The 15,830-nt window shown below is 54.6% G+C and overlaps 1 protein-coding gene across 1 annotated transcript in view; it reads right to left on the bottom strand.

Annotated features, from left to right (window-relative positions):
• The window catches only part of IGF2R (insulin like growth factor 2 receptor), a gene marked incomplete at its 5' end in the record, with an annotated part of 108,254 nt that overhangs the window by 2,767 nt on the left and 89,657 nt on the right, over positions 1-15,830 (bottom strand). The window contains 10 exons of the mRNA XM_079716398.1: positions 79-265; positions 4,184-4,371; positions 4,941-5,087; positions 5,815-5,929; positions 8,119-8,255; positions 8,944-9,178; positions 9,902-10,048; positions 10,384-10,591; positions 11,712-11,873; positions 14,040-14,189. Coding sequence (XP_079572524.1) covers positions 79-265; positions 4,184-4,371; positions 4,941-5,087; positions 5,815-5,929; positions 8,119-8,255; positions 8,944-9,178; positions 9,902-10,048; positions 10,384-10,591; positions 11,712-11,873; positions 14,040-14,189 — 1,676 coding nt within the window. The remainder of the gene's footprint in view (positions 1-78; positions 266-4,183; positions 4,372-4,940; positions 5,088-5,814; positions 5,930-8,118; positions 8,256-8,943; positions 9,179-9,901; positions 10,049-10,383; positions 10,592-11,711; positions 11,874-14,039; positions 14,190-15,830) is intronic.

The raw sequence follows: 15,830 nt of genomic DNA, 5'->3' as shown, positions 1-15,830 counted from the left end.
CTCTCAACAACTCACCTTGGGACACAGCCTCAATGCTCCTGGAGTTAAGGGAACACCGTGGGGCAGGACCCCACTTACCCCAGAGGACACACGGCAGAGGTGTACCAGGAGAAGAGGTACTGGCAGTCGGCAGTCTCGTGGCTGAACTCGGGGATCCCGTCCTTCACCAAGGGGTCACAATGGAAGAAGATGGTGGAGGAGACAGATTTCGTCTTGTCTTTTCCACACTTGGAGGAAGAAGCAAACACCACATCCAGATCGCCATCTGTCAACAAAGCAGGCGCACACACAAGCACAGCACCATTACCATTGGTGTTTCAGTAGTGGGCCAAGTTTACCTTTTCATAGCCTGTAAAAAGTTTGCAGAGACTTAAAATCAGACGTAAGGGTCCTTCATCAAATGTCCCAGATGAGCTCTCACAGACTGCTCAACACACATTATGGGGCCCCTGCCCTAAGTCAGAATGTGGGAAAGACTTGAACCTTGCCCAGAAAGAGGTCTGGCCTTTGTCCTCAGCTAACAATATGATCTGGAGGGGGGTGCTGTCTACACGGTATCAGTCCACCTGGAGACAGAGGCTGACCAACCGATCAACCAACCAGCCAGCCAGCCAGCCAGTCAACCAACCCACCAGTCAACCAACGAATCAGTTAACCTACCAACCAGCCAGTCAGTCAACCCACCAGTCATCCAACGAATCAGTTAACCAACCCACCAGCCAGTCAACCAACCCACCAGTCAACCAATGAATCAGTTAACCAACCAAACAGCCAGTCAACCAACCCACCAGTCAACCAACGAATCAGTTAACCAACCAACCAGCCAGTCAGTCAACCAACCGACCAGCCATGCAACCTACCAACCGAGTGATCAATCAGTCAAGCCTATGCAATGAAGCCCCAATAAAACCTCTGGACACTGAGGGATGGGTGGGCTTCCCTGGTCAGTTCCTGAGCTCTTGTGTGTGCGTTGTCATGTTTATGCTGGGAACATAACACGTCCTGATTCCACAGGGAGAAGACAACAGAAGCGACTGGCTCCCTCCCAGACCGCACCCTACACACTTCTCCCACCGGCTGATGTTACCCTGTGTCCTTTCATTGTAATAAACTGTACGCACAACTAAAACAGCTCTCAGTTCTGAGCCCCCTGAACTTGCAGCTGGTGTCAGAAGTGAGAGGAGCTTGTGTGGACTCTGCCTTGTGTGCACAACTTGGTGGTTGGAGACTCAAAACCCTCATGAGTGGCCACCACTGGAGCAGCAGGGAGTGCGGCGTGTGCAGCGACACGCTTGGAGGGCAGCCGAGACCCGGCCCCGCGGGCTGGGCTCGGGAACACCCCGTGCGTCCTCACTCATAACTGGCTGAGCCGTGACCCGAGTGGGCTGTCCCCCAGGCTGGAATGAGGGCACACACTGGTGAGCCAGTGAGGGGCCGAGGTGGCAGCTCTGAATCTCAGCCAGAATCTCAGCCGGAGACGGGCTTTGCGGCTTCCCGCTCTTGCCCACTCGGATGCATGCAGACTCGTGAAGGGTGTTAAACTGCATTCTTCCTGAAATGTGGACGAAGGCTTCAAAGTAAACCTACTTCCTAGCGCTGGTGAACGAAGGCAGTGAAGACGTCTGAAAATGATTTCGTTAACCAAGAATAAATAAACGCGTGCACACAAGTGTGCGTGTACATACGCACACCCTGAAGCTGGGGGGCCGCAGGAGGCCAACTAGACTAGACGCAGGCCTTATGGACGCGAAGGTCCTCGCTCTAGTGGCTGGGACCTGACCTGGGCTGTGGCGTGGAGCCTGACCACTGCTGCAGGCACACCTGCAGCAGCGCCCCTGGGTGTGAGAAGGAGGGAGCAGGGAGCTGGGACAGGCAGGAGGAGGAGGATGGGGCGGGCGGAGGCAGTCCAGCGGAAAGGCCTGTGCATGGGCGGCATGGGGCCTGCAGGGGCTCGTGAGTAACCTGATGGCTGGGTCTGGGTGCGTTTACAGAACCAGCCGCTAACAAAACGGGAGTCTGTCAAAATCTTCCAGGCTGTGTTCAAAAGAGCTTGGACTTTCCTTCTCTGCAGAGCAGTGGCCTTGGAGGTGTTTAAAGCAGCCCTTCAGTCAGTCAACAAACATTTACCAAGCACTACAGGGCCAGGCCCTGAGGACAGCACCTCAAGAGAAGGCCCAACCAGCCACTGCACGACTCCAGTATCTGACCCAGAATCACCGGAAGAGAACAGGGGACCAGTGGGCTGACCCCATGACAGGGAATCATGGAAGCGAGCCAGACTGACCTGGCAGGTCTCTGCCCAGCCCCCGGTGGGCACTGTCAAGTGCAGTGACCAGCTCGGTACCTGAGCATGGAAACGCCCTCTTCTAGGCTGCACCTACTCAGGGAGCAGCTGCTCCCCCCTCCTCACCGGGAATCTCTCTCTCAGCAGCCCTCTGAGGTCAAAGTCAGCTGGTTTTGTAAACACATTTAATTGTTTAAAAAGCAAGTTCAGGGGCTTCCCTGGTGGCGCAGTGGTTGAGAGTCTGCCTTCACATGCAGGGGACACGGGTTTGTGCCCCGGTCCGGGAGGATCCCACATGCCGCGGAGCGGCTGGGCCCGTGAGCCATGGCCGCTGAGCCTGCGCGTCCGGAGCCTGTGCTCCGCAACGGGAGAGGCCACAGCAGTGAGAGGCCCGCGTACGGCAAAAAAAAAAAAAAAAAAAAAAAAGCAAGTTCATTCACCTGGTTCAAAAATCAAATCATGGGGCTTCCCTGGTGGCGCAGTGGTTGAAAATCTGCCTGCTAATGCAGGGGACACAGGTTCGAGCCCTGGTCTGGGAAGATCCCACATGCCGCAGAGCAACTGGGCCCGTGAGCCACAACTACTGAGCTTGTGCATCTGGAGCCTGTGCTCCACAACAAGAGAGGCCGCGATAGTGAGAGGCCCGCGCACCGCGATGAAGAGTGGCCCCCGCTCGCCGCAACTAGAGAAAGCCCTCACACAGAAACGAAGACCCAACGTAGCCATAAATAAATAAATAAATAAATTTTAAAAAAAATCAAATCATGAAATGGTATATAGTGAAAGACTAGCTATTTAAAACAAAAGCACATGAGGCTGCCTCCTGGAAATATTCTTTCAAGGTCAAGAAGGAATTAGGAAAGAAATAAGTGAGGGCAATTAAGAGGTACAAACTTCCAGGTGCAAAATAAATGAGTCACGGGTATGAAGTGTAGAGTGTGGGGAATATAGTCAATAATCATGTAATATCTTTGTGTGGTGACACATGGTAACCAGACTTTTCGTGGTGATCATTTTGAAATAGCGTTGTAGGTCAACTGTACTTCAAAAACAAACAAACTCACAGAAAAAAAAGATTAGATTTGTGGTTACCAGGGGAGGAGGCTGGGGGGAGAGGGAACTGGATGAAGGTGGTCAAAAGGTACAAACTTCTAATTATAAATTAATAACAGGGATATCGTATGCCACATGCTACACATAATTAACCCTGCTGTACGTTATATTTGAAAGTCATTAGGGGCGTGAATCCTAAGAGTTCTCATCACAAGAAAAAAAATTTTCTTTTTCTTTAATTTTGTGTCCATATGAGATGACAGGTGTTCACTAAACTTGCTGCGGTCATCATTTCATGATGTGTGTAAGTCAGATCATTATGCTGTGCCCCTTAAACTTATACACTGCTGTATGTCAATTATATTTCAATACGACTGGAAGGGAACAAAGGAAAAGCTCCGTCAGCGCAGCGGAAGGCCCTCCCCTCCACGCCCACCCGAATACCTGGGTCAGGTCTCTCTTTTCTTCTCATCCTTCTGACAAACACGAAACCTCTTACTTAGCCTTCTACAGTAACATCTGAGGTCTCAAAATAAAGATGTATCGTGACAAAAACCAAACCAAAGGAAATTCCGGACGTGGCCACGCATGCCCACCTCACCACCTCTGGTTTAGACCACGTTTTGCTTGTTTGTTTAGGAGGTAAATCTTCCCTACGGTGAACCGCTCGGGTCTGACACACGCTGCTCAGTCCGCTATGACAAGCGCGTATCAAGACACAGGATCGGACCCAGGGCTTTTGTGCTGAAACTGATCTGACGTTTCAACCACAGGACATTTGTTCATGAAAATATGTTACAGTTCCTCCAAGGAAGTTAAACGTGGCACCTGGATGGAGAGAGTTACCTTGAACGTAGTATTTGGTTTTGTCCGAAGTCCCGACTTTCCTACTGAAGTGCTGGTCGTTGGGCTTCACCTGACAGATGTTGGCCCCGGAGCACGCGGGGTTCGTGGAGCTGGTGATGGAGGACAGCTGGATCTCGTACAGGTACTTGTCCCCATTCGTTCTCATGTCCCCAGAGGCGCTGAATCGCCTAAAGAGACAGAGAAGGTCGGGTGACTCCAACGGTCCTTCAGGAGAGCCCTTGTCACCTGGGCCCAAAGCCCAGGGTACGGGGCAGGGCTGCAGGATACTGCCGAGGGCACCACCTGCCGTCTCTCCGTCCGACTGCCCACCCCTCCGCGCTCTGAGCTTCGCTGCGCTGTTCTCAGGTGCTGTGCCCCACACCACGCCTGCTTCCCCCTGCCCAGGCACAGCCCCGGACCCCGAGACCCACCCAGAGACACCACTGAGCAACTGACTTTTAAATTCACAAACTAGTAAGCCCAGAAGTTCCTCATCAAAACTTGTTTCAGAAGGTTCCAGCTCCAACCCCTGGGCGAGGGAGGAGGGGCGACTTTATTTTTACACTCAAGAGAACTCAGCATCTTTGGTGTTACACTCAGTAGCTGAGCAGTGCTTGCCCTGTGTGAGCGAAATATGACGACTACCTGGAAACAGTAACTAAACCCCACAAACATTTGGGCTTCTTTATCTCTCAGCCCTCGGCCGGGGAGAGATCTGAATACGTGGCAGCGCCCAGAAGGAAAATGCTCCACTGACTTGAAATAAATGTCCCCGAGGCTGAAGCTTCTGCCGTTGGCCGGGTTGGTGATGGTCCCGTTGACCATCTGCACCTCCTGCGGCTTCACTGCGCAGGCTGCGCGCGAGTCCCAGCTGAAGTGGTAGGCACAGCTGTCCACGTCGAACCTGCAGGCGGCACACAGACCACAGTCACAGCCACCCTCCCAAACCAGAGGACGCCGCCGGGCTAGGAGGGCGACTTACGATCAGGAAGATGCCCATCCAGCATATCTGCCATGTGAAAAAGCAGGCAAGCGCTTACACGTATTCTTAAAATTTAGAAACTGTGCAACGTCTAAAAGCTGGAAAGATTTGCTCCTAGATTTTTGAATATTTGCTTTACAAGCACCTCAGACTCTCCACCTGACTGAATCCTTTGACAACGCCTGGCTCTCCCCTTTCCCAAGCCCACCTTCTGGAAGGAATCGGTCGGTTCACAAACACAGCAGCTCACACGCTCCCTCTGCTGGCCAAACGGTCCCCCCCAGCCCCAGACACGGAGCTGCCCAGAGATTTCCAGGATAATCCAAGAGCAAGCATCCCAGGTGCCACCGTGCCGGCCACGGGTCCCAGACAGGCTGCTTGAACAGCTGGCCTTGGGTGGCACCGATCAATGCCCTTTTGGTTACACTGTGACATTCGAAGCCGGAAGCCAGTGAAATCCTGCTTTTACGCCTGTCGTAGCCCCCATCCAGGGACCCCTCCCCGTGCGGGGCAGCCCTGGCTCCACCAGGCCGTGGGTCTCAGCGGCCAGTGCCCCTCGCCACCCCCAAGGGGAAACCACGGGGAGAAATTCCGAAGGGGTCCCAGCACACCCTGCACACAGCTCCCCTGGGGGACCCCATCCCCTCACCTGGTGAACGAAGGCCGGCCCACTGTCTTCGCACAGGTCAGCTCGATGACAGCGGATGCCGTCTTATTGTCACCACACTGATGGCCTTTTGAATAAGTCACGATGACTCTGTCATCTGAAACACAAACGACTCAACTGATGCTATTTCTAGGGCATCGCAGGAGCCCCAGTGTCAGAAGTGAAACCTGCATCACGAACAAACGTCTGTGCCTCTGGAGACTCATTACGCGGGTCATCAGCACCGCCAAGCCTGGTGACCGTGCCCAGCCCGTGTCGCTGCCCACACAGCAAGAGGAGACCGGGGTTCAGACCCCAGCCGACCCCCGCTCACCGTCTCCTCACCTGTGTGGCTGGGAGACCCCCGCAGCGTGCGGTCCGGGGCCAAGTGGGGAGTGCCCGGGTGCAGCGGGTGGGCGGGGCCCCCCCGCCATGCGCAACTTCTGTGCCATTTTAGGCGCTTCCCCACCCTGAGCCTCCCGGGCAGGACAGGGCAGGCGCCAGACGTCCACCCTCCAGCGTGACACTCCACCCACACAACGGCTCTGGTTTCCTCAGGCCCCCTGGCTCCACGTGGAGCTCTTTCTGCTTCTGAAGATGATGTGGTCAAAGAACCAGGGGAAGCCCAGCCTGCAGGGGCCGCGATAAGCAAGGCCGCGCTTCCAGGGGCACGTCTCACAGGGGCCAGCAACCCCGACCGGCAGCCGAGAGCTGTCCTGGGGGTGCCCGAGGCCAGCCCAGCTCAGCGCACAGACGGTGGCTCTCAGTCCTCCGGCCTGACCCTCACACACCCGACCCACGTCCTTCGAGGTAGGGGACGCAGAGGGGACGGCACCCGCTGCCCAGGTGTTCTCCGGGGTGTGGCCAAGGCACGGGGACCCCTCGACAGGAGGTGAGGCCCACTCTCCCGGACCCACCGAGGCTCAAGGCTGCTCTGGGTGAGTTTGTTTTAAATATTGGGCTTTGGTGAAAATTTTGTAAGAAAGGGTTTCGCAGCTTTCAAGAAAAATTCTTAAACTTCTGGAACGTGGAACCAACAGGTATAGGTCTTAATGAAGTGCCCCCAGTCCCATACTAGATGGACAACACACTCAACCTTCCACACCTCCAGTTACCCAACCTGTGAAATGGACTCTAACACCTACCTGGGCCACTGAGGACTACACGTGTACATACACATAAATCACATACATACACACACGTATAAAGCCTGCTTGCCGGGGACTGTTAATTCCTGGGACAAGAGTCCATCTCTTCACCCCACAAGGTCACACCCCCTAAATGCTCGTGGGGGTCATGGTGACTGGCCTTAGATGGTCGTCCTGTTGGGGCCTAAGGGTAAGACCCCGCCTGGTGTGTCAGGGAACAGGTTTTACTAGCTCATCTTTTCCCGAGGCTTCCATGTTCTAGTTTTTCTCACCTGGCTGTGGGAAACCGAGGGAGAGACAGGTCAAACATCCACACGTGAGGACGAGACAGCAGGGACAGACCCACCCGCAGCCCCTGTGCCCTTCATGGCGGCTACAACCAAGATCTCCAACGGAGGGCGAGCCGTGGGCCAGGAGGTCTGGCCACTCCTGCCGGGCGGGGGGGTGACCCGCCCCACTTCCAACCTGCAGAGTCGGAGTTTTTCTCAAGGGTGACAGTGGTTCCCCAGAATTCCCCTTCTCCCTGTCAACAGCTGGAGTGGACACAGGCTCCCCGTGTTCTAATCAGGACAGCTCAGGGACCCCCTCCAGCCAAACAGGCCCAGCGAACGTTGTTTCTTCCTCGTCCTCCCGACGCACCTGTTCCTAAACTAAGAAAAAACCCTGCCTTTTCCTTTTACATGATGAAAGAATCTTTCAACAACCAACTGCAAGATGAATTTTCTATGAAAACTATTGAGACGAGCTTCGTTTTGCGTTTCCGAATGAAAACATTACGAAAATGTACCCTGAATCATCTTTACCAGGTTCTCATGTCATGGTTCGGCTTCCCCGGGTGAACACCTGCATGTATACACGGAGGCTGGAGCAGGGACTCGGAGGAACCCTGAACATTCTGCCCTCCTCCTGAGGACACATACCTTCCCAAGGTCGCCCACACTCTAGACACACAGACTAGGGCCTGCCGTCTCGGAGGACACAGAGCAGTACTTATTCTGATGCTCCGGGAGGTGCCAAGTGTCTGAGAAACAGTCACTGAGAATAACACCTGGAGGCTTCAACCAAAGCCCGTGCTGACCCTCTGGTCACAGGAAGACACCTCCACCTTCCCGAATCTGACACGACACCTGTGACCAGGCGACAAGGGTCCAGGCCTTACCTATGACGTCCAGCTTCTGCGTGTGAACAAGCCCCAGGACCTGCACGTCGCCGGAGAGGCTCTTTTTGCAAACGCTGGCTCGTTCAGAGCAGTCCAGGGGCCCTTTGTATATTTTCTGACACAGATTGATGTAGTACCTGTAAAACGACACAGAGAGAGGCAAGGTCAGTGTCTGTCCTGCACACTCGGGGGCAGCTCCTTCCATTCCTTTCAGAAAAGGTAATCGTCCTGATAGCCAAGGATTTCACAGCACCTCTGGACGCAGCACTGAAACAGGTCTCTGGGTAAAGAAAGGCCAAAGAGTGGCTGGATGCTGAAGAAGCGAGTGTGCCAACCAGGCACACGGGGTGAGCCCCGAGACTCGGGTGGTTTAGAGTCAGGACAAGCAGTGGCTCAAACCCCGGCGAGTCGTTCCCTCGCTTACGGCTACTTAGGCCCTCCAGGTCCACGCTCCCCCCTGCTGTGTGGACGGAAGGATCCCGGAGCACCTGGGGGAAGGCTCTATGCAGGGAGCAGTCAGCCCAGCTAACCCACCGTGGGCCAGCACGGCCTAGGGACTTCGGGCAGCAGAGCTGGGACGGTTCATGCGCCCCGACACACGCCGCCACGGACGGCTGACCCTCACAAACACGAACCAAACCGAGACCAGTTCCACCAGGCCCACAGCTGACCAGCGGCTTCTCTGGGTTCTGAAGGTTTCTGTCGCCTCTGTTTCCAAACCACCCGCGGTGTGTCAGAGGAATGAGGCCATCCTGCCTTCAGAGTCTGAGCTAAAGCACCAAGCACCCAGCCCGCCAGCACGCGGCCGAGGTGGGGGTTACTCACGAGGTCCCGTCGTGGACAAAGAACCAGGAGCCGGTGAGGGAGGACAGCAGCCGCAGGTCGTAGGTCTTGTGCTTCTGGATGAACTTGCACTCCATCTTCTTCGGGGGGCAGGTGACTTTGGTTTTCCACTCAAACGTCACCTCGCACCCACGGATTTCACTGAAGACCTGTGGCCGCCCCACATCGGCATCCTCGTCACACTTGAAGATAATCGCGGACGTCCGGTGGCTGTTGGCTGGGGCAGCACACGGGGACCAGTCAGACCCGGCCTGTCCCTCGCTCGTCCTTAGGCTCCTCCCCGCCTCCGCTGCACTGGCCCTTAGGGACCCTGTCCATCCCTGGCCGCTCCCCACGCAGCCCCGGCCAGGTCTTGTTGTGCTCCATTCATGTATCTCAACCCTAGATAGACCAAGTTCCCTCGGGGCACAGTATCTCCTTCTCACAATAATAGCGCAGTGCCTTGCAGACAGGTATTCAGTGTTTGATTAATGTGTGAATGACAATGAAAAATGAAAACAGTAACAATAAGATACCTGTAATTCATTACCTAAAAACGTGTCATCTGACAGACCAGGAGAAAGGTCCTGCCCTAACAAGCCTCCAAACAAAAGCTACAGTAGTCCCTGGTAAACTTAACGTTTCTAACTCCTTAATTTGTATCATTTTGCTCCCTGATGACTTACAAACGCTAAACAACTTCTCGTGCATAAGCTGACTACCTCGAACCTGCCCCTCACCTGGCCCCGCCGCAGTGTACGTTCACGGTTACGCAACACACCCCACGGAACAATTAAAGACGACTTTTCTTTATGGAAAAGAGCCCTGGCTAGAAGATTATATGCAACAGAATCACTGCCGTTTACTTGGACGTCCAGAAAGACCTGAGCACGAAGCAGGCCTCCAGCGGGTACAAGGCTACCTCACGGGCCTGGCTGGGACCTGGCGCTCTCCCACTTACAGTGTCTGCAAAAGCCCCACTCGTGGTCTCTGTCGTAGTTTGCGGTGGTCGCACACCAGAGCCTGGCCCTGCCCTCCAGAACACACTCCTCATAGCTCTTCCCGTTGAACACGAACGGGAACACACACGGGTCGCCTTCCTCAGTTTCTGGAAAGAGAAGAAGTCTGCGTGACCCTGATTATCAGCACCACGTTGGCTGTGCCTTACCAGGCGCCGTCACCTCAAACAAGGATTCCCCATAGAAATGGTAATGGTCACCCTCCGCCAACGTGGGGACTGCCAGGCCTCCCGGCCACAATGTGACAAGCAGTTCGAGGGCCCGAGAGCTCACACCCAGGGCTGTTAGGATGGGTCATCCCATGGTCCGAGCCAAGGTCCCGGTGCTCGCAGCATTTACAGCATCATTCCTCAGTTCTTTCCTGCTACCAGGTCTAGTTTCATGTTTCCTGGGAACGTAAAATTCACCCCCTGCGAAGATTTACCTGGAGGACAATTATCTCCGTTGGCGTAACTTAAAATGACAGCTTCGTCCTGGTGTCTGTAATCCAATCTCATCGACGCCAGCCTCCCGAAAGACACCCCCTTGCTCCCGGAGAGCAGACAGACGCTTCCGTCCTTGCAGCCTCCTTGGTCCAGGCCCGCAGCCGCGGTGCACACCCCGACGCTGTAGGTGCGTGAGTCTCGGGTCACCTGGAGAGACATCACCCCGCAGCCGTGAGGGGTCTCCAGGTGCAGGGGGCCGGCGCTGCGGGAGGCAGGCGCGTGCGGGCAAGCGGCAGCTGGGTCCGCGGGCTGTGCCCGGGCGCCTTGGCGCTCACCTCCTCCTCTGGGGCCCTGACCCCCTCCAGAGGGCGACGCCCTGCCCACTCTCTGGGCGCCTTCCGCACTGAGGCCCTGCCCTCCGGTGGCAGCCCTGCTGGCCGTGCTCCTGCGGGCCCGTGGGGGGCGGCAGCTGCGAGACCCCAGGCGGCTCGCCCCCCTTCCCGAAGCCCGCGTCTCCCGCCTGTAACCTGGGAGCGCCGAGGACTCAGAGCTGAGCGCAGAGCAGCCGCAGCCTGACCGAAGGGGCCTCCCTTGCCGCCCAGCCTCTGCAGGCCGCACCTGCTGCGCACCCGTCAGGAGGGCCTGCACCCAGGCACGGTCTCTGTTACAGCAGCCAGGCCGCTGGCACCTGGGCACACAACTCGGAGCTCACCGCTCACCAGCTGTGGTCCCCTGGGAGGCAGGGGATCTCGCGGGCTCGGTCCACTGCCGTACGACTCAGCAACGCCTATGTCACACAGACGTAGGCCACGGCCCCAGCCACGTAACGAACAGTCCACAGTGCTCAGGCCGGGGCCGGACCAGCCCCCTACACACCCAAACGTGTTCGAGTTGGGGGGCCCACAGCTCCGTCCCCCCGGCACCTCTGTGGTCACGCCGGAGACGGAGGGGGGTCCACGTGGCCTCTGCCGGCCCCGCCCCTTACGGGCACGTGGTCACACACGTGTCCACGTGCGGTCACACACGAGCAGCCACCTGCTCTCCATCTGCGACATGAAGAGCCCTCCTGCCCCCTCACCGGGCCGCGGAACCCTCCAAAACAAAGAATCGCTCCGACCGCGAGGCTCGTCTCAGGTGTGAGCCGCGACTGGCTTGCACACCGTCCGAGCCCCGCCCGGGACGGAGTAAGGCCGCCCCCGGCCACGCACTGCCTCGCGGCCACACGTCCTCCAATGATCGCACGTGCCACGCTGCGAGATGCAAGCGAGCATCACAAAGAACCCAGGCGGCGGCCCCGAGATGGCGGGCGCCGGAGGAGCAGCGCTACCTTGAAGGTGCTCTTGGAGAGGCTGGACAGGTTGAAGCTGTAGTGCAGCTGCTCGTCCGTCAGGGAGCAGCCCTCTGCCTTCACCTCGTCAGGACACACCAGCGGGGTCTCCCATTCAAACACAAAGTCGCAGTCGCTGGTCCTCAGCAGCTTCGGAGTCCCCTGTTTTAAGGAAGGGCTCGGGCTTGAACCCACGCGGGTAAACAAGCACAGCGTCCTCCCTGTTCCCCCGCAAGTGCCAGAGACACCTGCCCGGGGGCTGCGGGCTCCTGCACTGACTCCAGACCGCCAGCGGCACGGGGCGACCCACAGTGGCCCCTCTCCGAGAGGAGGGAGCCATCGTCGTTGCCAGCGGCAAGGAAGCAGCGCTGCCCTCCAAGCACTGCGAGGCAGGCCTGCCCATGCCCCAGCTCCTCGCTGCCCCGAGGCCGTGGCCCTGCACCTAGAGAGGGACAGCATCTCAATGCTCCACGCTCCCAGCTCAAAGGCAGAAAGGGAGGGATCTTTAAACGTCGTGACAGAGAAATGTGTGAAACCAAGACCCTCCCACTGCAAAGGACGGACGCAGGTAATTCTGTATGCATCTCTGATCCACCGTCTCCGGAAACTGAGGATGTTTACAGTCAGGTAGAGAAGTGACCGGGCAAGACATTCCACAGGCCAAGTATCGTAGATAAATATAAATCAAGGTGCTTTCTCCCTCCCTCATTCAGCAACAGCCACAAAAACAGATGAGGAATTTCATTTTTAGCTGTAGCTGAGAATCTCTTTTTCTATAAATGTAAGTGAATAAAATACCTCCACTAAAGATAAAAAACACAGGGAAATAAAATCTCCTCGAAAATCTTTCCAAACTTGACTGCACATGCAGCGTGAGATACCGTTTCTAAAACCCCAAATTACTGATCACCCTTAGCGCACCGCTGCTCCGAGACCAGCGCAAGTCCAGCGGTGCCTGCGGACGTGTGTCCCGACGCCCCCACTTGCAGAGACAAGGGAGCCGATGATCACGGCTTCCCTCGCCTTGATCACTCAGGATTATCCTCACACCCAACAGTCTCTGAACAGGGAAAGGTCTGTCTGGGAGCTTTGGGGCTCTATATGCAGAGGCCCCAGAAAGCAATGGTTTGTTTCTCCCCCTTCTCTCAATGACTGTTCTGTCTGTCCCCCCTTGGCAGGCTGCTGCCAGGCCACTGCCCAGTCACCCATCTGTGGCAGCCACAGCCCCTCTCCCTCACAAACCTGCTATAGGCCAGGGAATCAGAATGCCATCTTCCTGAGATTTCATGTTACAGAACCACGACCTTTACTTGCACTCCTTCAGCCACAAGAGCCTTAGAATTCATCCCCTTCAGGGTTTTCAGAGGCAGTTCAGGATATGCGTTTGTCTTAACACACACACACACACACACACACACACACACACACACACACACACACACACACACACACACACGGTCCTGTAATCAAGTACATTAACACTTCTACATATTCACATTAGTTGTGACAAATACAGACCATAAGGAGCCCCAGTCCACTCACGTCAAAGGATTTTAAGTTTTTGGAGTTTTAGAGATTTCAGAAGCACAGGTAAGGGGCTGAAAGCCAGGCTGCCTGGAGCAAAGAGCTCTCCACTGGAGCAGTGGGTGGACACCCAGCTGCCCCTGCAGAGTCATGTGACATCAAGCGGCCCTTCGGAGTCAGTGCAAAACAGGGGCCACAATCTACCAATTTATCTCCCATTCTCAGAGGGAGGTCGAGAGAAAACTAATGCAAAACTCTTTATAAAATAGCACCTTTTTTTAAAAAATGGAAACCAGTTCTGTTTTTTAAATGCATGTAAAACAAAAATCAATGGCCTCCTTAAAAGTAGATCGTACAAATTTGTTGTAGCTATTTTGATTCCAGAGGTCTTCTTTCGTTTGCTAACTTCCAAAATTTGGATTCTGTCCTGAGTGATTACAGCTGCCAAAACACCTGACTTCCGAATAAGATCACTAATGTTATCATTTCTAAAAAGAAAACCAAAGTTGACACTTTTGTATGTTGGTAGGCAAAGGTGAAGGCCACTTCTATGCTCAAGTGTTTCACATTTTTAAATTACAACAGGCCTCTGTGAGCAAAATCTGCCCTGGCAACTCAGGGTGGGCTTACTTATTGTTAAATTAATGGCTTTAAGTTATTCCATGCACCACTGGCATACCACATGACGCAAGGCAGGCGTTGTGAATACAGGCATCCTTGGTCCGAAACAGGCTTTATGGGTTTCCAGCTCTGGTTCGTCGACCCACACCTTGGCTCCTACCTTGTAAACAGGCGCTCACTTACCATGCTCACACCCCTCTTACAATGAAAGGCGATCAGCGAGGTGTAGTTGAAATGCTTGCTCACCAGGCACGGAGTACTACTTTCAAAGTTCAAGTAAACCTCGTTAGCCATCGGATTGAGTATCGGAGGTCCTGTGACTCGACCAATATCCTAAACGAAGAAAGAAGCAATGTTTCAGAAAAGTAATTTTTTACTCAAGTTAGTGGAGTAACGGCTAGCAGAGAACTGCAAAAATTACATGCCATCTGTTTCAAAGACGAGTAGCACCTAAAGACGCCGGGTTAACAGCAGCTTCACCTGACAAGTCCTGACAATGAGGCGCCACAAAGAAACCTAGTTTGCCAGTGGTTAGCAGTTTCAGTCCTACATTAATAACAATGGTTCTACTTCTACTCAGGGTCAATTTCTGACGATTCCAGGCAACAGGCATTTCTCTCCCCAGTTACACCAGGGCGGCTGCACGGTCTCTGGCTCCGGCTGGTGGGAAGCAGGAGCCCACGTGGCTGCCCCGACAATGCCCCGTCTCCTGCCCAGCACTGCGCTGGGACAGCTGCTTCCTCGGTGGTGCCCACAACGTGGCCTCAGAGGGCACTGAGCACACGCGTACTCACTCCCCGCCATCTTCCGCAGCTTCGCACAGCCCCTGGCACACACTGGCTGCTCAGCAAGTGTTTTCGAGCAAATAAACATGCAAGTGAAAGGAAAGTGACCGGCCAAGAACGGTGTGTACGTACATGTGTGTGATGAGTATGCGTGTGTGTGTGAGATGAGTGTGTTATGAGTGCATGAGTGTGATTGTGTGTGATGAGTGCGTGTGTGGTGAGTGTGCAAGATGAGTTTGTGATGAGTGTGAGATGAGGGTGTGTGATGAATGCATGTGACGAGTGAGATGTGTGATGAGCGCATGTGATGAGTGCGTGTGTGATGAGTGTGCATGGATGAGTATGTGGTGTGAGATGCATGTGTGATGAGTGTGATGAGTGTGCGTGTGATGTGTGAGATGAGTTTGTGATGAGTGATGAGTGTGTCATGTGTGAGAAGAGTGTGATGACTGTGTGTGATGAATGCATGTGACGAGTGTGAGATGTGTGTGATGAGTGTGATGTGCGCGTGTGATGTGTGTGAGATGACTGAGAGTGACGACTGTGTGTGTGACGAGTGTGCGTGTGATCATCATGTGAGTGTGATGAGTGTGGGTGACGAGTGTGTGTGATGAGTGCGTGTGATGAGTGTGTGTATGTGAATGAAGCCACAATGTGCTTTGTTCACCACTGTGGGGCATGTTAGGTCCACAATGACACAACACCCTCTCTAATTAGTTCTCTAATTAGAGAACTTCCTGCATTTTTTTAAATCTGAGAAAGGTAGCCAGATGGGAAAAGCAGACTGGATCTGTCAGCAAGTGGTTCACACCAAGGCTCCCCGCTGCACCACTAGAAAGGCTGGCACCACAGCACTTCCTGCCAACATCTGGCTGCTCCAGGCCCTGCACCTGTCACGGAGCTACGCCTCTGTCAAGTTCACATCACGGCCAGCTTCCCCAGCCCTCCCAACGTCTCTCCCCACCAACACCACAGACAACATCCATTTTTTAAAAGGACGTCCAGATACCTTATGACAGGACTCACTGTGTAAAGAATGCAGACAAACACACCACTTTTGAGATGCATTTCAAATAAAACATACCAAGAATCTGACAAAACATGACTATAACTCACGGAGACAATGTTTAGAGTTCCAAATCTATACTGGAAGGCAGAATACTTAGCTATTAGCAAACCAGCTTATACC

This window comes from Hyperoodon ampullatus (genome assembly GCF_949752795.1).
Source record: "Hyperoodon ampullatus genome assembly, chromosome: 12".
In the NCBI taxonomy this organism is placed as follows: Eukaryota; Metazoa; Chordata; class Mammalia; order Artiodactyla; family Ziphiidae; genus Hyperoodon; species Hyperoodon ampullatus.
Note: the sequence above shows the minus strand (reverse complement) of the source record. Positions and strands in the feature narration are given on the sequence as shown.